General features: G+C 43.2%; 1 protein-coding gene across 1 annotated transcript; it reads right to left on the bottom strand.

The window, feature by feature from the left end:
- Window positions 1-424: 424 nt before the first annotated feature.
- Window positions 425-19,109, bottom strand: rnpepl1 (arginyl aminopeptidase like 1). The gene is made up of 12 exons (XM_084019944.1): window positions 18,809-19,109; window positions 17,249-17,807; window positions 16,950-17,090; window positions 14,667-14,818; window positions 14,316-14,432; window positions 14,002-14,237; window positions 13,816-13,929; window positions 13,592-13,704; window positions 6,723-6,831; window positions 6,315-6,542; window positions 4,331-4,473; window positions 425-2,309 (listed from the first exon to the last, which is right to left on the bottom strand). The coding sequence occupies exons 2-12, from the start codon at window positions 17,741-17,743 to the stop codon at window positions 2,004-2,006; spliced, it is 2,154 nt and encodes a 717-aa protein (XP_083876070.1). The 5' UTR covers window positions 17,744-17,807; window positions 18,809-19,109; the 3' UTR covers window positions 425-2,003.
- Between the last annotated feature and the right edge of the window lie 2,300 nt (window positions 19,110-21,409).

The raw sequence follows: 21,409 nt of genomic DNA, 5'->3' as shown, positions 1-21,409 counted from the left end.
AGGGGCTCCATGAATACAATTATTATATTTTACATCTTACGTGTATGTTATTAACATGATTAAATTCAGTCAAAAGCGGTGAAATCTACAATATGAAGAGTGGCCTATTTATATTTTATTAGAGTATTATTTTAGAATATGTCTTCAATTAATCTGCAGTAAACCAACATTAGAATCTGTGTACCAACTTTAATTTATTCAACAGCAGAACTGATCCAGAATGTATTCCTGTAATATTTTGTTTTGGTCTTTGGATTGTTTTCTGTCTAAATGATTCAACTGCATTTTATTTTGAAGGCAACGCCACAGACATTTCAGAAACTGCCGACATAATTATTATGAAAACAGATTTCCATTTGTTTTTTTTATTGTAATACTTTTAAAATAAAAGCAGAGAATTTATTTTAACTCAGAAGGTGCTGACATTTTATTGTGAAATATTAGAACATGTTTGACTGTCCATTCAAAATAACCATACACCTTCATAAAAGGTTCTTCAAGGACCAGTAACACATTCTGGAAACACAAAATACCAATCTGTAGTTGTTTTATTTGTCATCCAACATATATTACAAACTTTCTGTGAAGAGGCGTTCATGACAGCTGGGAACAGTGGGACATTTCATCTTCAAATAATTTGTGTCGAAAATATAAATAAAATGTATTTTCTTTATTGTCCCTCAATTATTGATGAGTATCTGTCTCAGAGGCACCCAGTCCATAGACCAGCTCCCGGTTTTTACCAAGCTCAAAGATTTCTGCTAGTTTAGTACAAATATTGTGAATCTGAATCATTTTATTGCTGCTGTAGATAAAAACAGTCAGAATGAACATTAATGGGACGAAAACGAACCAGACGAGCAGAAATGACGCAGTGTTAAGGCCACTCAGGTGCTTTTTAGATTTACTGCTGAGTCATGTGACATGACAAGTCATGGTCTACAGGATCGTTAGCATCAGTCAGAATCAGGAGGTAGAGTTAAACTGAAGATGAATCTGGAGCCACGTTGTTTGTTTCAGCTATATGTTGTTAACTTAACAACAATGCTGACAGCGATACAGTGAATGCTTCATGTAAAATAACGTTTCTGGTGGCTTGTTTCTGTCAGGAAGAGCATGATCCAACAATAAAAAAAACAAATATGATGAGAGCAGTTACAAAGTTCAAAGCTAAGCTTAGCTCCCACTGAAACCAGAGATGTTTCAGTTTCCATTCAATGTGCGAACTGATTACAACACAGTTTACTTCTTCAATGAGATGCAAGACGGATTTATCGATCAGTCAAAAACAATCACTTGGAATCGATTTTGAATCCAAACTCAGTTTGCTGCCCAAAAGGTAAAACAGAAAAACAAAAACAAAATCAATAATGTTAACAGTGTGGAAAAAGAAGGATACAAAATAAAAAGTGAAAAGATTCAAAAAGAAAATTATAGGTTGAAATATTTGTGGTTGGTGAGTTATGGTGAATTAGTTTCTTTGAGTTTTATGGTTCCTAAAGTTTCCTCTTCCTGTCAGAAATGAGCCTATAAATCAATGGTAACAATAAATAATCAATAATCAACTACTGCTGTGAGTGAATCCATTAAAGTCCACTTGAATTGCATTCAACTGTGTTTGGATTATTTCAAGTTACCAGTTCAATTGCACTGAGGAGTAAAAAAGACATCTAATCACAGGACCCGTCTCAGATGACCTCTCTCAAGGAGGTCCAATCACAGGACTCATCTCAGAAGACCGGTCTCAGGGATGTCCAGTCATTAGAGCCGTCGCATGGATGTCAAATCAGAGGAACCGTCTCAGAGTATCAACTTCAGTTTGAGCAGTTTAAAGGACCTGATGAGCTCTGTCAGTCATTAGTCACATGATCTTCATGAAGCAGCATCCTGGAGCCCCCCACCCCCTCGCTTCACCAGAATCAACCTCCTGCCACAACATTTAAAACTCTCTGGAGCCAACTTCCTCTTCAAACTTTCGGCATCTGTAGTTCTGAGTCAGCTGTTCACGCAGAGACATTGACATCCCGCCGAGCGATGGTGGCCGTGGTCCCAGCAGCAACGGAGGCGGTTGCTGTGGCAGTAGGCTGCGGCTGTGGGAAATTGGAGGGGGAGGGAGGTACTACAATGGACAGAGCAGGGCCGTTCTGGTTGGTTGAGGCAGTGCTGGTCTGGAACAGGATCTGCTGTAACGTCCGTCTCAGGTTCGGATGCAGGCGGCGCTGAGTCTGGTTGAAAATCTCCACCGCAATGCACTTCATCACCCCAGCAACCAGGTCGTCGTACAGCGGCACAGTGTACATCCTGGACGTCTTTAGAAAAAGGAAAGACTTTGGGTTAATCACGACTGGTAGGTACGAGTCGTTTATGGATAAACATACTACTGGTGAATATAAAGAGACGTTCACACCAAACACACGGTTATCATTGAGCTACACCCCTGATATTTCATGTCTGGAGGCTATTAGTAACAGATATACACTGTAGAAATTTTGAAGGCCACAGGTGAGATAGCTTTCCAGCTATTGCTGTTTAAAAATGGCTTTTCAGAGTATGATGCCAAGAACCGTCTAAACTACCCTTCATTCAATGGTGTTTCATGAGAAAACTATTGATAGTAGAGACCTAATATTTTGGATTTGTCCTATTAACAAGTGTGTCTTTGTACTTTGATTTTTTCAGGACATTGCGAGATGGTCAGGTGGGAGGCATTTGTGAAATGACACAGAATGACCCCTCAGTATGTCTTTACTTTGGTATCATTTTTAACCATTTATTGCAATTAAATCACAACAACATTGTTTTTGTTTTTCAGTGGATAAAGCTGTAGTAAACCAGGTGATATGTGCTCTTCACAGTAAATACAGCTTAAGTAACTTCACGAGCACCTCTGGGTGATGTTATGAACTCAAGACAGGACAACGTTTGATTAGCTGGTGTATCTAGGACTTCCGCAGTACAAAGCAGGAATAGTGGTGATTTCAGCCATGATTGATGAAACATTGTTGGTGTCTACATGGAGGTAAGCCCCGCCTCCTCTCCTATGGCAAGCCGTTTTAACATTTAATCGAACCACACTGCTATCTGTAATTATATTTTAGATATCCATAATAGCATTTATCCTAGTCAAAATTACATTTTGACTAGGATAAATGCTATTATGGTAATGGTAATTGTAATGGTAATTAAAGATATCCACAATACATTCTTACTAGTAAAAATTATATTTTAAGATATCTACAACTTTGATTGTACTAGTCAAAACTACATTTAAGATATCTAAAAATCCTTAAAAAGTATAAGTGGCCGTTTTATCATTTAATAGCTAAACTGGATATGTATTGCAGATATCTGTAATTCAATTCTTCCTAGTCATAAAGAACATTTCAGATATCCACAATGACATTCTTCCTATCCACAATTGTCATTTCAGATATCCACAATGGCATTCTTCCTAGGACAAATAACGTCACTTTTGCCATTCATGTGTATTGGGCTTTAAATTTCAGATATCCACAATTACATTCTGGATATCTAGAATGGACATTCTGGATATCTGCAATTGAATTCTTACTAGGAAAAACTCCCATTTCAGATATCTTCAATCCAATTGTTACTAGTCATAATTTTAATTTTTTCCTGTCTACCTGTCAACCTGTCAACAGATATCAACAATACATTTGTGGATATCTGCAATTGTATTGTTCCTAGTCACAATTCTAATTGTAGATATCTGAAATTACATTTCTACTAGTCATAATATGAATTGTGGATAACCATAACGACATTTCTACTAGTCACAATGTATTTTTGGATATTCAAAATTACATTCTGGATATCTGGAATAGTTTTTCAGTTTGGATATCTGAAATGAAAATTATGACTAGTAACAATTGGATTGAAGATATCTGAAATGGGAGTTTCTCCTAGTAAGAATTGCAGATATCCAGAATGTTCATTTTAGATATCCGGAATGTAATTGTGGATATCTGAAATTGAAAGCCCAATACACATGAATGGCAAAAGTGACGTCATTTGTCCTAGGAAGAATGCCATTGTGGATATCTGAAATGACAATTGTGGATAGGAAGAATGTCATTGTGGATATCTGAAATGTTCTTTATGACTAGGAAGAATTGAATTACAGATATCTGCAATACATATTCAGTCTAGCTATTAAATGTTAAAACGGCTTGCCATACCTCTCCTGCACGTCCAGCGGCATCCCAGGCGACACAAATAAATACAAATGATCCTGCGACCAAACTTGCGCAAGTAACGCTATGCAAATTTTCATTTGGTGTGACTGCTCTGTTGTGTATCATTTCCTCACATGTTTGTGGAGGAAGGCTCGGACTTGAGGCAGCTCAGGATAGAAGGAGTTCCTCACAACCATCTGGAGCCACCGGATCTGAACTTCAGCATTCAGACCATCAAACAGGGACGAGTAACAACCTGACAGACGGGACATAACATCTGGACAGAGACAGAGAGACAGACAGGCAGGCAGGCAGGCAGACAGATATTGAGAGAGATGGATAGACAAGGAGACAGACAGGGAGAGAGAGAGACAGACAGGTGTTTGATTATCCAGTCTGGACCAAAAAGCCATATTAATAGTACTTTGCTGCATTAATATTGTCATATTTCCACTCTGCTCTGTTTTGACAGGAGCGTTAGTAGTATTCATACATTATCTTCCTCTTATCCAGGTCGTGGGGGAAGCAGACTTAAAAGGACATTCCAGACATCCCTCTCTCCAGCAACCTACTCCAGCTCCTCCTGGGAGACCCCGTGGCGTTCCCAGACCAAACCCGAGAGAAAGTCCGTCCCACGTGTTCTGGATCCACCCTGGGACCTCTTAGCAGGTACACAGAAAACCTTTAAAAAGGGAGGCATTCCAGGGGGTCCTGATCAAATGTTGAACCGCCATTCAATGTGAAGGAGGAGCTTCGCTACTCCGACTTCCCTCTGGATGTCTGAGCTCTTCCCCCTGGTCTCTAAGGCTGAGCCCAGTCGCCCTACAAAGGAAGCTCATTTCACTAGCTTGTTTCTACCATCATATTCTTTCAGCCACTACCCAAAGATCATGACCATGGGTGAGGGTCAGAACGTAGAAGGACTGGTAACTCAAAAGCATTCCGGCTCAGCTCCCTCTTCACCACAACGGTCAGGTACATCTCCCACATCAGTGCTGAAACAGAACCACCTGTCCATCTCACGATCCATATCATCGTGAACAAGACCCCAATAACTTGAACTCTCTCATTTGGGGCGGCAACTCACTCAACTCACTCATTCAACCGACCATTTCTATCAGAGAACCATGGCCTCAGACATGAAGGTGAATCATCTTTACTGCTTCACACTTGAACAGCCCCAGTATGTGCTGAAGGTCTGAAGGAGCCAACAGAACCACAACAACTGCAAAAAGCAAAGATGCAATTCTGAGGTCCCTGAACTCTCCTACCCTACTGGACCGTAAAATCCTGTCCATGATAAATCAATAATAGAGTCAGTGACAGTCCCAGCAGAGGCCCACACCCATTGGGAACATCTCCAGCTCTCCTTTTAAAAGTGGGAATAACCACCCCGGTCTGCCACTACCCATCCCCAACCTTGAGACGATGAAGAGGCATGTCGGCCAAGCACTGTCCAGAGCTTCATTCGGCCAACAGTAAGTCCTTCTCCGTCGTTTCCAAGAACTCATCCCAAACCCAGGTTTTTGTTTTGGCTGCCGCCGCAGCTGCATCCCTTCTGGCCAACTGGTACCTGTCTGCTTTTTCTGGAGAACCCTGGCGAGCCAAGTCCAAAAGGCTTCCTTCTTCCAGCGTGTCCTTAGGTTACCACTAATACAGGTACCTATGACCTTCCGTCCACAACACCTAGCAGCCGGTTCCACAATGGAAGCTTTGAACATTGCCCACTCAGATTCCTTGTCCCCACAATGAACGAAAAAAACATCCAGAGGTGAGAGTTTAAGACTTCGAGGACAGGGGACTCGCCAGACGTTCCCAGTTCACCCTCACAACATATTTGGCTTTACCAGGTCTGTCTGGTAGCCTCATCCGCCATCTGATCCAACTCACTAGCAGGTGGTGATCAGTTGAAAGCTCTGCACCTCTCTTTACCCAAGTGTCCAAGACATAGGGCTTTAGGTCTGATGATATAACCACAAAGTCGATCATCGACCTTTGGTCTTTGGTGTTCTGGTACTAAATATACTTATGAATGGTCTATTTCTTGCGTTATTGTAGTATCAGTATTAGTACCATGGGGAAGAGGGGACAGGTCCAGCATGCTATTAGTATTAGTACCTTGGGGCAGAGGGGACAGGTCTAGCATGCGATCCAGGAACAGGACGATCTGAAAGGTGCTCCAGGCTGAGAGGTCAAAGGTCTCCAGAGTCTGCATGTTGGGGGAGTCGCTGCTCCTCCACAGGTCACACAGGTCCTGGACGGGCTGGGTCAGAGCGCTCCCTGCTGACAGGTCCGGCTCATACAGAGGAGGTCCAGACCCACTGAGCCAGCGCTCAAACTCCAGACCTGATGCAAACACACAAAGTGTGCTTCACTTATCTGACAGTTTTATTTACTACTAATGATACTTTAAGTACATTTTGCTGATCATACGTCTGTACTTTTACTAAAGTAATGCTGTGGTATTTCTAAGGATCTGAGTAAAGTACTTCCTCCACTACTACATATCCCCCGTCCCGTCCTTACCCTCTCTCTGGGAGACTGCAGCGTCCATCAGCTCAGGGAAATAACCCAGGAAGTAATCGATGAGGTCCTGAGCCACCACGCTTTTAAACTTAAACTCTGAGATGTAATCCTGAAAACACACCAAACCACACCACATATATTACACAGATACATACAAACTAGAGCTTAGTTTGGGCCCAGAAAATCAAGCCCGACCCTACCCGAGCCCGTGCATGTTCTGTCCGAACCCGGACCGGCCCGACACATTAACTGTAATTAAGAGCCCGAGCCCGATTTCAACCCGACAATTATTTTTAATGCATGAGGCTGTTGTATGTGCATATCCTTGGGAAGTGGGGTCACAAAGTCACAAAAATATAGGCTACAAATAATTTTATAGGCTATCTTAGTGCCGCGATTAGGATATGACTGGACAAAGCCTTATTATCGCCTTATTCTCCCACTAGTCACTTGAAATGATCCTGTACCTCGGACTTTCCTGATGACCTGCTCAACGTTAATTGTCTTACTTTGTGTAATTTTGTACACATTTCTTACATAGACCTACTCTGCTAAACATATAACCAATAATATTTAATGTTTATGCCTAGCCTTCTCCTCAGATTAGGCCAATAGAGCAATGATAATAATAAAAAAAATTTAAAAAAACAACGACCGAACGACCGACCGACCAACCGACCGACCGACCGACCGACCGACCAAAGGAACGACCAAAGGAACACAAACGAACACAAACGCTTGTTTAAAGGCCCTGCCCGAGGGTAGTGGTGGGAAATTTCGGGTCGGGCAGAGAAGCTAAACTCTAATACAAACAGCACACATAATTAATAGATCAACTATGTTTCTAGAAATTACTACAGCTCATTTCTCCTTTCAAGTTTCTTAAAAAACAGAACTGAACCAAATAGAGTGATAGTTTACAGTCATCCCTGACATCAAATACATATATATATATATATATATATATATATATATATATATATATATATATATATATATATATATATATATATATATATATATATATATATATATATATATAAATGTATATACACTCAACAAAAATATAAACGCAACACTTTTGTTTTTGCTCCCATTTTTCATGAGATGGACTTAAAGATCTAAAATTCATTCCAGATACACAATATTACCATTTCTCTCAAACATTGTTCACAAATCAGTCTAAATGTGTGATAGTGAGCACTTCTGCTTTGCTGAGGGAATCCATCCCACCTCACAGGTGTGCCACATCTAGGGCTGCAGCTATCGATTCTTTTTGTAATCGATTAATTTAGCACTTTATCGATCGATTAATTTAGCACTTTATCGATCGATTAATCGAGGAATCGGATAAAAAAAAATTGCGTTTTTAAACAACCAAAACAAATAATGCATAACGAAAATGATGTGGCTGTAAAATGATCAAGCATTTCTAAAAAAAATAAACAGAGGTATTCATTCCAACTCCAAAATTTGGCTCCAAAACTAAGCCCATTTATTAAGTGCCAGTGAGAATTTAACAACAATACAGTTAAATCAACTTGGATAACATTTAATTTACGTTTTGTTTTGCCAGCAATGGCCCTTTCCTCTCCCTGCCCTTAATATGTGTGTATATAGTGTACTTCTTCTGTGCCATTTATGTATTTAACTTTCTCTATCACTACAGTAACTGTTTGACCGTTCTTTTCTCTGCTTTGAACTCCTCCGTCCGTTTGGGCAAACACAACAACTCACAGCCAAGCGTAAATCAGGCTTTCCGATTGGCTGTAAAAGCTGCTACGGGAGCCAATACGAGCGTCCGATGCATAAACGTCACTCGCAAGATGGCGGATGAGAAGTGATCGATATACATAAACAAAACGGATAAATGCGCCACGGAGACGAGGAGACATCTAGTCACACATTTTACAACTTTACGCATTCGTTTTGTTGTCAGAAATAAATCGCTCACATGGGCAAGCAGGATACCGTTGTTTAGCCCCGATACTCTCTGTCGTTTACGGACATTCTGAGGCTGACTTTCCGCCAACTAAATTCAGAATGAATGACCGTGTATGACGCGCTGGTGTGCTTCCTGAACAACGGTCCGTGTGGAACAATCGGATCCCTGCACATAGGCGCGTCATAGGAATTTAACGAGGCTTCGAGGCAGATGTTTTGCCTCGAGGAATTTTCATAATCGAGTTAATCGAGTAACTCGATGAATCGTTGCAGCCCTAGCCACATCAAGATGCTGATCTGACATCATGATTAGTGCACAGGTGTGCCTTAGACTGTCCACAATAAAAGGCCACCCTGAAATGTGCATTTTTTTGCTTTATTGGGGGTCTGGGGACTCAGAACCAGTCAGTATCTGGTGTGACCACCATTTGCCTCATGCAGTGCAACACATCTTCTTCGCATAGAGTTTATCAGATTGTCAATTGTGGCCTGTGGAATGTTGGTCCACTCCTCTTCAATGGCTGTGCGAAGTTGCTTGATATTAGTGGGAACTGGTACACGCTGTCGTATACGCCGGTCAAGCACATCCCAAACATGCTCAATGGGTGACATGTCCGGTGAGTATGCTGGCCATGCAAGAACTGGGACATTTTCAGCTTCCAAGAATTGTGTACAGATCCTTGCAACATGGGGCCGTGCATTATCTTGCTGAAACATGAGGTGATGTTCATGGATGTATGGCACAACAATGGGCCTCAGGATCTCATCACGGTATCTCTGTGCATTCAAAATGCCATCAATAAAATGCACCTGTGTTCTTCGCCCATAACAGATGCCTGCCCATACCATAACCCCACCACCACCATGGGCCACTCGATCCACAACATTGACATCAGCAAAGCGCTCACCCACACGACGCCACACACGCTGTCTGCCATCTGCCCTGAACAATGTAAACCGAGATTCATCCGTGAAGAGAACACCTCTCCAACGTGCCAGACGCCATCGAATGTGAGCATTTGCCCACTCAAGTCTGTTACGGCGAAGAGCTGGAGTCAGGTCAAGACCCCGATGAGGACGACGAGCATGCAGTTGAATTTCCCTGAGACGGTTTCTGACAGTTTGTGCAGAAATTGTTTGGTTATGCAAACCAATTGTTTCAGCAGCTGTCTGAGTGGCTGGTCTCAGACGATCTTGGAGGTGAACCTGCTGGATGTGGAGGTCCTGGGCTGGTGTGGTTACACGTGGTCTGCGGTTGTGAGGCCGGTTGGATGTACTGCCATATTCTCTGAAACGCCTTTGGAGACGGCTTATGGTGGAGAAATTAACATTCAATGCACGAGCAACAGATCTGGTTGACATTCCTGCTGTCAGCCTGCCAATTGCACGCTCCCTCAATGCTTGTGGCATCTGTGGCATTTTGCTGTGAGACAAAACTGCACATTTCAGAGTGGCCTTTTATTGTGGGCAGTATAAGGTACACCTGTGCACTAATCATGATGTCAGATCAGCATCTTGATGTGGCACACCTGTGAGGTGGGATGGATTATCTCAGCAAAGCAGAAGTGCTCATTATCACACATTTAGACAGATTTGTGAACAATGTTTGAGAGAAATGGTAATATTGTGTATCTGGAATGAATTTTAGATCTTTAAGTCCATCTCATGAAAAATGGGAGCAAAAACAAAAGTGTTGCGTTTATATTTTTGTTGAGTGTATATATATGTATATATATATATATATATATATATATATATATATATATCGATTTAGTAGAATCTATAGGACTGACAATCGATTAATCGATTAATCGAATGAATCGTTACACCTCTAATATATACATATATGTATACATATATGTATACATATATATATATATATATATATAGCCAACAGGGTCGCAAGAAGCGTGTTGAAAGAAAAAGGCGCAAAGTAACTGCCCGTGAATTGAGGAAAATCAAGCGTGAAGCTGCCAAGATGCCACTTGCCACCAGTTTTGCCATATTTCAGAGTTGCAACGTTACTGGAGTGTCAAAAAGCACAAGGTGTGCAATACTCAGGGACATGGCCAAGGTAAGGACTGCTGAAAAACGACCACCATTGAACAAGAAACACAAGATAAAACGTCAAGACTGGGCCAAGAAATATCTTAAGACTGATTTTTCTAAGGTTTTATGGTCTGATGAAATGAGAATGAGTCTTGATGGGCCAGATGGATGGGCCCGTGGCTGGATCAGTAAAGGGCAGAGAGCTCCACTCCGATTCAGACGCCAGCAAGGTGGAGGTGGGGTACTGGTATGGGCTGGTATCATCAAAGATGAGCTTTCGGGTTGAGGATGGAGTCAAACTCAACTCCCAGTCCTACTGCCAGTTTCTGGAAGACACCTTCTTCAAGCAGTGGTACAGGAAGAAGTCGGCATCTTTCAAGAAGACCATGATTTTCATAAAGGACAATGCTCCATCACATGCATCCAAATACACCACAGCGTGGCTGGCCAGTAAAGGTCTAAAAGAAGAAAAATTAATGACATGGCCCCCTTGTTCACCTGATCTGAACCCCATAGAGAACCTGTGGTCCCTCATAAAACGTGAGATTTACAGGGAGGGAAAACAGTACACCTCTCTGAACAGTGTCTGGGAGGCTATGGTTGCTGCTGCGCGCAATGTTGATCGTGAACAGATCAAGAAACTGACAGAATCAATGGATGGAAGGCTTTTGAGTGTCCTCGTAAAGAAAGGTGGCTATATTGGTCACTGAATTGTTTTTGTTTTGTTTTTGAATGTCAGAAATGTTTATTTGTATATTTTGAGTTGTTATATTGGTTTACCTGGTGAAAATAAATAAGTGAGATGGGTATATATTTGGTTTTTATTCAGTTGTCTAATAATTCTGCACAGTAAAAGTTACCTGCACACACACTAAGCCTCCTAAGATAGCCAAAACTAAAAAAGCCCCACTCCAACTTCCAGAAATATTCAGCTTTGATATTATGAGTCTTTTGGGTTGATTGAGAACATAATTGTTGTTCAATAATAAAATGAATCCTCAAAAATACAACTTTCCTAATAATTCTGCACCCCACAGACAGACAGACAGACAGACAGACAGACAGACAGACAGACAGACAGACACACACACAGACACACACACAGACACACACACAGACACACACACAGACACACACACAGACACACACACAGACACACACACAGACACACACACACACACACACACACACACACACACACACACACACACACACACACACACAAACACACACACACACAGCTCTCTTCTCCAGCTGGTGTCTGCAGACACCTGTCAGTCCGATTTCAGGGGGTCAGACCTTCAGTCTATAGCCACGCCCACCAGCCTGGCCCCGCCCCCCATAGAGAGGACAGGTGTGATCGGAGACTCCAGACCTCCATCCTTCCAGTGAGTACTAATAATTAACAATAGTAAATTTCTATTGTGAGCAACACAATGAGAATGTGAATTTGTGCCAGACGACAATCTGATTAAAGCTTTAAAGGAATACTTCACTCATTTGCATGAAGCTTTGTGTCGTTAGAAACCCGGTAGTATGTTTGAATGGTTGCGCATCACCCTAATGCCAAAAGTATTCGTTCACCTGCCTTGACTCTCATATTAACTTAAGTGACATCCCATTCTTAATCCATAGGGTTTAATATGACGTCGGCCCACCCTTAGCAGCTATAACAGCTTCAACTCTTTTGGAAGGCTTTCCATAAGGTTTAGGAGTGTGTTTATGGGACTTTTTGACCATTCTTCCAGAAAATTCCAGTGTATTTGTGAGGTCAAACACTGATGTTGGACGGGAAGGCCTGGATCTCAGTCTCCACTCTAATTCATCCCAAAGGTGTTCTATTGGGTTAAGGTCAGGACTCTGTGCAGGCCAGTCAAGTTCATCCACACTAAACTCACTCATCCATGTCTTTATGGACCTTGCTTTGTGCACTGGTGCACAGTCATGTTGGAACAGGAAGGGGCCATCCCCAAACTGTTCCACAAAGTTGGGAGCATGGAATTGTCCAACATCTCTTGGTATGCTGAAGCATTCAGAGTTCCTTTCACTGGAACTAAGAGGACAAGCCCAGCTCCTGAAAAACACCCCCACACCATAATCCCCCTCCACCAAACTTTACACGTGGCACAATGAAATCAGACAAGTACCGTTGTCCTGGCAACGGCCAAACCCAGACTCGTCCATCAGATTGCCAGATGGAGAAGTGTGATTGGTCACTCCAGAGAACGCGTCTCCACTGCTCTAGAGTCCAGTAGTGACGTGCTTTACACCACTGCATCCGACGCTTTGCATTGCAATTGCTGATGTATGGCTTGGATGCAGCTGATCGCCATGGAAACCCATTCCATGAAGCTCTCTACACTGGTCTTTAGCTAATCTGAAGGCCACATAAAGTTTGGAGGTCTGCAGCGATTGACTCTGCAGAAAGTTGGTGACCTCTGTGCACTATGTGCCTCAGCATCCGCTGACCCCGCTCCGTCATTTTACGTGGTCTATCACTTCTTGGCTGAGTTGCTGTCGTTCCCAATCACTTCCACTTTGTTATAATCCCACTGACAGTTGACTGTGGAATATTTAGGAGGGAGGAAATTTCACGACTGGACCTGTTGCACAGGTGGCATCCTATCACAGTACCACGCTGGAATTCACTGAGCTCCTGAGAGCGACCCATTCTTTCACAAATGTTTGTAGAAACAGTCTGCATGCCTAGGTGCTTGCTTTAATACACCTGTGGCCATGGAGGTGAACACCTGATTTATATTATTTGGATGGGTGAGTGAATACTTATAATATAGTGTACGTTTGTGTGTGTGTGTGTGTGTGTGTGTGTGTGTGTGTGTGTGTGTGTGTGTGTGTGTGTGTGTGTGTTTGCTGACCCTGAGGAAACAGTCGAAGCGTCTGACGTCTCCACAGAGCTGAGACAGGTATGCAACAAAACAGAAACCTTTCTCATATGTGAAAAGATTCATCAGAGAGCTGGGGTTCACACCTGGAGGGGACACAGAGGACAACGGTGATCTAAGTCGGTCTGAGGGACAGTGTGGGCACCGACAATCGGTGTGTGTGTGTGTGTGTGTGTGTGTGTGTGTGTGTGTGTTACCTGGCTCAAACTTGACCTGCAGTTTGCTCACAGGGTTGTTGTCGCCAAGGAGACGCAGCTGTCTATGTAGGGCGTCCAATCGGACAGCAGTTTCCAGACAGGTGAACGCCTCACCTGAAGACAAGGAGGGAAACATTACTACGTGTCATCCAGTACTCCGTAAAGTCATAGTATTAGCGCTCTTACCATAAGCCTCAGTAGTGATGCGGCGCTGGGCGTAGGTGGCCAGCCCCTCGCTCAGCCACATCTCCTCCCAGGTGGCGTTGGTGACGGCGTTACCGAACCAGCCGTGGGCGATCTCGTGGACGACGTCGATCAGCAAAAACTCGCTGCTCTCCAGGATGGAGGCGATAATGAAGGTGAGGCAGGGGTTCTCCATGGCAACGATGGGAAAGGATGGGGGAAGGAACACGATGTCACACCTGAGGATCAGTCAGTGATAATGCCTCATATGTTTTAATCACCTTCACAGTGTAAAACCCGCTAGACTTTGAACTCACCTGCCCCACAGGTACGGACCAAACAGCTGCTCAGCGACAGCCAACCATCGCTCAACGCTGCCCCCTAGTTTCTTCACTGCACATGACAACAGACATGGCTCCGCCCACACACGACTCCTGGACATCAGGAAAACATTCAAACAATTAAGCTAAAACAACACCCCGCGACCCTGAATACAGGACAAGCGGTAGACAATGGATGGATGGAAGCTAAAACAACAAACAAAATACGCATTTTTCACTAAAAGTAAAACTGTTGCAAAACTAACGGCCAAAACAAACAAAGGAAGGAAGAAAACTGAAAGAGGGTAGACCAGAGTAGAAACCAGAGTAGAAACCAGTATGACTGACCGTGGGCCCACGTCGACATGCTGCAGCTCTCCAGCTACCAAGGCCACGAGGTAGGACGGGACAGGAAACTCCATGGAGAACTGAAAGACCCGGTCCTGTTTGGAGTACGAGCTCCGAGAAGCACTCATCAGAACCGTCACTCCGTCTGGAACCTGCAGAAGAACAAGAAATACTACTACTACTGCAATATCATAATTCTATTTTTTTTTTTTTTTTTTTAAGTCTGACTGCTGCAACTTTCCCCCCGGAGTCTGATATAATCTAGAGTCTCATTCTGTTCCACTCTGGAGCAGCTTCTTGTAACAGTCACTGTACCGGTCTGGTCCCGAGTTTGGTTTCATCAGACCAGTTTGAAGATGTTTGCACCAGCTGAACACTAAATGTATGTATGTATGTGTCAGTATGTATGTATGTATGTGTTAATATAGGGATATGCACCATGTTCTGAACATGGCAAAGGGAGAGACTATCAAGGGAAAGGGTATCAAACTTCAAACAAGGAGTACCTGGTCACAGGATCTTTAAGGCACACATGAAAATGTCAAAATGTTCCTGGGGAAATTTTGAACAGACCACAGGGGCAGTGTGTACATTATGATGAGATTCTTCAGAGATTTCAAATGAGACGGAGTTGTTTTAGAGACAAATACAGAGACTGCTTGCTGAAAAACATGAATTTACCTCTAAAACGGCTCCGTCTCGTAACGTTACATTTTCATCACATAGCGTGGTGAATGTGCAGGTCACAACTTGTCCACAAAAGCATTTTGGAGTTGTTGGATTGTGTATTTGATGAGTTTGATGAGGGAAACCAGGAAATCCCGTTAGCCTCTGTAGCAAAGTTCTGAGCAGCTAAAAATAGTTTACACCGACAAATAAAGGTAATGAACTGTGAATATAGGGATTATGGCAATGGGCCAATTTGCCAAAATGTTGAACTGTCCCTTTGTTTTTGTTTTGTTAAGATTTTTCTTCTGGCATAGACGCCTTTTATTTAGCAGTGGTCAGAGAGGAAACATGGGGAGGGGGTGGTGACATGCAGCAAAGGACCTCCGGTCAGGATTCGAACCAGGGGCCAGCTGCATATATGCCTAGATGCGTACATGCGCTCTTAACCACCAGACCACCTGCGTGGCGGTGAACTATCCCTTTAACTGTAGCTGTGGCCACTTGAAGTCCCCACCAGGCTGAGGGAGACAGAAACTTGGAGAAAAAGAGCCATTTTCTGCTTCTGAGCTGGTCTCACATTTGGGCTGTTTCTGACAAAACGGTAGGTCTTATCATCGCTGTAAGGACTTCCCGAACGATTTGATATGATTTTGGTGTTTCTGCATACAAATACTGGGCAGACATACTGGGCGGATCCCCAAGAAGACATTATGAATGCTCTAATGAGCGGAGGATGGGGAGGTGGGTCGTGGGCACTGACCTAGAATGGGTGGGAATATTCAAATTTATGAATAATGAATAATGAATAATTAATATTTTATTTCAAAATTATTGATTGAAATCACCCCTAATTTGAAGACAGTGTTGACACACACTAGATTTTAACTTGTTTGCTGAATATTTTAAAAATGTAAAACTTAAGAGACCATGTGTTGGACTGCTGCATCCATCAAAGAGTCAAAGGGGGTTAAGGCTGACCAAAATATGCCTGATTTATTTAGAATTTGAAAAATATCTTACAGAGTTGACATGAATTAAGGACAAACTTTGAGAGGCTGTGGTAAATGTATAAAATAATGGAATGTCCACTTTAAATGTTTTGTGGTCTTTTATTAAGCTATACAATTAACCTCATATTAATATTTGGACATTTTGGGCATTTTAAAACACTTATTTTCGGCAGTTTGATACTGTGACCTCTACGGAGGACGAGTTAATTTGCATGGGCTTTCATAGTACAGTGCCGGTATTTTATCAAATTACTATGAAATAATATAAATATATACAAAACTAAGGGTGTACACATACAAAAGTCTTTCATATCCAACTTTTAAAGCCTTTTTAAAAATAAAGAATTTATTATTTTTAAGACAAATTGCAACATTTTGATGTGGGACATGTTTTGTCCCTTATCTCAAGAATCAGTATATATATATATATATATATATATATATATATATACATATACACACACACACACACACACTGAAAAGACTGTCTAAAAGGGGCTGATGTCTAGGCAGATGGTTGACTTCCTGTGATGATAACTGAGGATCATATTTTTGTTTAAAATGTTGTACAGGTGTGGGTTAGGGGTCAGAGGTCACAACTCACCCTGACAGTTGCCGTATACGTGCTCTTGACAGCAGGTGTGTCGAAGCAGGGGAAGAAGGAACGATTACACACAGAGTGACCCTGAGTGAAGACCAGAGGACGAGACTGACCACAGGTGAGCTCAGAGTCCAGCCACCAGATCTACACACACACACACACACACACACAGACACAGACACACACACACACACACACACACACACACACACACACACACACACACACACTATATAACCGAGGGCTACATACCAGAGTAATCAATAATATTCACGATCAATAACGTATTCTGGTCTCCTTACCGCTGGTCCGTCTGTGGTGGTGTAGCGGACAGTGATCTGGATCAGCCGGCCCAGTTTCACCGCTGCTGTCGGCAGGCTGATGTTCAGTGATGAGCCGTAGTCTGTGAACGGGTCGACCCGGTACGTGAGCGAGACCGGCTCCTCCTGTCCGGCCCCGGGGAACTTACAGTCTATAGAGTGGATGAGAAGGGAGGGGTGGGAGTCCAGCACCAGGGTATGCACCCCTGGCTGGACCGGGACCAGGTTCAGAACCAGCCAGCCGCTCATCTCCTTCACAGCAAAGTTGAGCCGCAGGTCCAGGTGGAGATGTCGCAGCTGGAAGCAGCGGAAGTTAGACACAGAAGCCACATCCACCAGGGGGCACAGCAGGGTTCCAGGACCCGGACCCGCTGATGGCCGGCACACTGAGTCCCCGACACACTGGGCCCCGGAGACCGGCAGGGATTTTCGGCAGCAGCAGAGCGAGGTAGGAGTCTGGTGGAGCTCTGCCATCATGAGCTAAACATGGGACTAAACCCTGCTTAGACCTGGAATAACTGCATCCAAGACCACCACAAATCTACGGACCACAACAGACTATTTTCACGAGACAGCCAGACAAGGCTACATTCAAAAACCCATTTAAGAAACCATTAACAAAACAACTAAAGACTAAAACTGGGAGAGACTAAACTCAGAACCTGGTTTTACACCAGTTCACCAGTCAGAATTCAAAAGTCTATTTCAACAAAATCAGAGTACCTTAAAACCCAGTTTCAACCAGGCTGGTATAATGTACGTCTCTATGTTAAGTCAAACTACTTTCAAGAAAATTCTAACTCCAAACCCAAGAACAAGAACTGGCCTAAATCCGGGACTACCTGCTTCTCCCCCCAGTGAACTCAGTACACAACACATGTATTTTAACAGCCTGGTTTACCTCAGTTCTCAATCATTCAAACTCAAATTAAACCCAGTTTTAAAGCAGACATTTACTAAAATCAACCAACCAGACTACTTTCAAAACCTCGTTAAACAAAAGTCTGATTTAACTATAAAACAAAAATCACTTGTGATCCAGAACTGAGACTACATGCCTCTAGACCCAAGTACTCAACAGATTATACCACAGGTCAACACAGGAAGTAGACAGGAAGTTCCTGTTTCCAGACCCCTCTTACATTTAGTTTGGGTTAAATAGTCTAATACGAGACTGTCTGTCTGGCAGCATTTAAAGCGTCATTTTACCCCACATTTGACCGAACTAACACTACATTTACACCAAGGTTTAAACCGCAGACCGACTGGTTTAAACCCTCTATGTAAACCAGACCGGATTACATTGAAAACAACGCTTTAAACCACATCCAGTCGAGGCTAGCTGCTCTCTAAATTAGCACCTTTAGATTTAATAGTTAACCCAATTAGCTTTTAAAAAACAGGCAAACGGACGGAGATAAAGTCGAAGTCAGGGGTGGAAAAGCGGCAGCGTTAACTAATGTAGCTAGTTTAACTTTGGTTCAATTCAAGTCAATTGGTTAGCAGAGTAGGCTAATTAGCATACAGTATAATTCGCATTGCCATCAGAGACGCTCTATGTGTGATTTGAGAGGACAGACAGTTTAGGTATACTCCATCAGCATTAGAACCAGACAAACACCGGCTCCTCCTGTGAACTCAGTCCGGGCTCCCTGCTCTGTGTACCGGTCGCTGGATGCGGATCCTCCTGGCGGGGTTGACTGTTAGTTGGCGGTGGTCTGTGTGTTGGAGTAATGGAGGAGCGAGGAGGAGGCGAAGGAGAGGAGGAGAGTTTAATAATCAAACAAAGAGACCGAAGACAACAGTGGAGAGGAGCGGAGGACAGAGCAGGCTCTGCCCCGGACAAAACAGGAAGTCACAACGGCAGGAAAAAGTTTCTGCAGGCCGGAGGTGGCGCTGTGGAGCCAATTATACCGGGTCAAAGGTCATCAGGCACTCCATTTAATCTAATTTAATCGCATATGTATCCATAAAACTGAAAACCAATCAAAGTAAATTAAGGTCATCAGGCACTTTATCTAATTTAACTCATTAAATCATACAGAAAACAATGAAGGTATGATGGTATAATGTGGAAGGCATTGATTTTTGGAGGACATTTAAAACTGAAAAATATGTTAAAACGGTTTTCTTCTTCTTCTTCTTCTTCGTATTATATCGTACGTAGTATTAATAGTATTATTTCTTTGTGTGTGTGTGTGTGTGTGTCTGTGTGTGTGTGTGTGTGCGTGTTTGTGTATTCGTGTCTATCTATCTCTCTATATCCCTTTTTTGTCCTTTTCACCCTTTTGGGTGTAAAACACCAAACAAACATTTGCACTTACGTCCATGAAACTGAAAAGCAATTAACATAATTTAAAAAATATGCAAATAATTAATATAATTAACATCGACTTGACGGTGGTGAAGTGGTTAGCACTGTTGCCTCACAGCGAGAGGTTACCTGTCTGTCTCTAGATGTCAGCCCTGTGATAGACTGGTTACCTGTCTGTCTCTACATGTCGGCCCTGTAATAGACTGGTTACCTGTCTGTCTCTACATGTCGACCCTGTGATAGATTGGCGACCGATTTTGGACGGAGACACAGCCAAATTTTTACTATAAAAGTAGCGGTTCCGTTTCCACTCACACCACGAGTCTGAAGAGTGCAACAGCTTATCAAAATACAGTGTCAACTTGCCAAGTTTGCTCAGTAGAAAGCGATATTGTGGTGTTCAATGAGGTGGACGGTCATAAGAACAACATCAAGCGCGTAAAGTACACGAAGATTGTAGCGGGAGCGCGCGGTGAGAATTGCTGTGGCCGCGTGTCTTGCGGAGCAAGTCTACACTGCTGCGCGGAGATGAGAGAGGGCAGCTCATATCAGCCACTATACGGCCAGCATGTTTTAATGTTTTTTCCACTAAAAGGGCCAGTAAATATTCCTTCGCGGGTCCAATAGACCCAGCTCCCAACCCAACTTTGAGAATCGATTAACAGCGATATTTTTTTTTATCGCCCGATAAGAGTCTCGCGTTTTGTGTAGATTTAAATGTCAGCGCGGTTGTTTGTGAAAGATGGTTAGAGACGCCGAGACCCGCCTTACGTTGCTTCTGATTAGTTTAAATTGCGTGGTGCCTTCTGTGGTTGGTTAGATTTAGGCACAAAGTTACACAAAGAGTAGGGGAATTCGACTTGATGCAGCCGCCTGCAGCGCGCTACCTAACGTGATGTATTGTGGGTTGAAGCGATGCATGATGGCTAGAATTTGTGTCCGACTTAAGGTACGTGTCCACAGGCAGCGGTGTTTCCCCGCGTCCCATTCATTGTCTATGTGAAAAGCCGTGTAATGCATTCTGGTAGCGTCGCTGCGAATGTCGAGAGACTGCGCGCGAGTTGGCCGCTCCTCATTTGCATAAAGTTGAAGTCGAATCTACTTTATACTAATCAGAGGTGCCGGGCTCGACACGCCGCCTCGCGAACGCTCGCGAAAATCTTCTAAACTGAATGTTGTCGATCTAAAATAAAGACAGATTCAGCTACTGCATAGCTTATTTCTCGCTTAAAATGTTTTCAGAAACACCTTTAGGTGAACTATTTTCGTAAAATAAGAGAAAGTTTCAAACGAGCCGCCATGTTGGTCTGCGTGAACTCTGGAGCAGAGAGGACAGCTGTGAAAGTGATCGTCCAATCAGGTGCCATGAAGTGTACGTGTGATTGTATGAAGGAGAGCGCCTGTCAATCATCCTCTAGTGGCAGCCCACCAAGCGTGCAATACTGGGAAGCGGCGCGTCCACTCGCGTTTAAAATCGCCCCTGTGGACACATACCTTTAAGGTACGTAAGTTCACGCAGACCAACATGGCGCCTCGTTTGGAAACTTTCTCTTATTTTACGAAAATAGTTCACCGTAAGGTGTTTCTGAAAACATTTTAAGTGAGAAATAAGCTATGCCGTTGCTGAATCTGTCTTTATTTTAGATCAACAACATTCAGTTTAAAAGATTTTCGCGACCGTTCGCGAGCGTTCCCGAGGCGGCGAGTCGAGCCCGGCGCCTCTGATTAGCATAAAGTAGATTCGACTTCAACTTTATGCAAATGAGGAGCGGCCAACTCGCGCGCCATCTCTCGACATTCGCCGCGACGCTACCAGAATGCATTGCACA

Source organism: Eutrigla gurnardus (assembly GCF_963514095.1).
Source record: "Eutrigla gurnardus genome assembly, chromosome: 10".
In the NCBI taxonomy this organism is placed as follows: Eukaryota; Metazoa; Chordata; class Actinopteri; order Perciformes; family Triglidae; genus Eutrigla; species Eutrigla gurnardus.
Note: the sequence above shows the minus strand (reverse complement) of the source record. Positions and strands in the feature narration are given on the sequence as shown.

Excerpts from the sequence above, each read along its gene's own strand:
- rnpepl1 (XM_084019944.1), bottom strand. The coding sequence starts at position 17,743 with ATGATGGCAGAGCTCCACCAGACTCCTACCTCGCTCTGCTGCTGCCGA. Across the intron at positions 17,091-17,248 it reads CCACCACAGACGGACCAGCG|ATCTGGTGGCTGGACTCTGA; the intron begins GTAAGGAGACCA and ends GTGTGTGTGTAG. Across the intron at positions 14,433-14,666 it reads CATGTCGACGTGGGCCCACG|GAGTCGTGTGTGGGCGGAGC; the intron begins GTCAGTCATACT and ends CCTGATGTCCAG.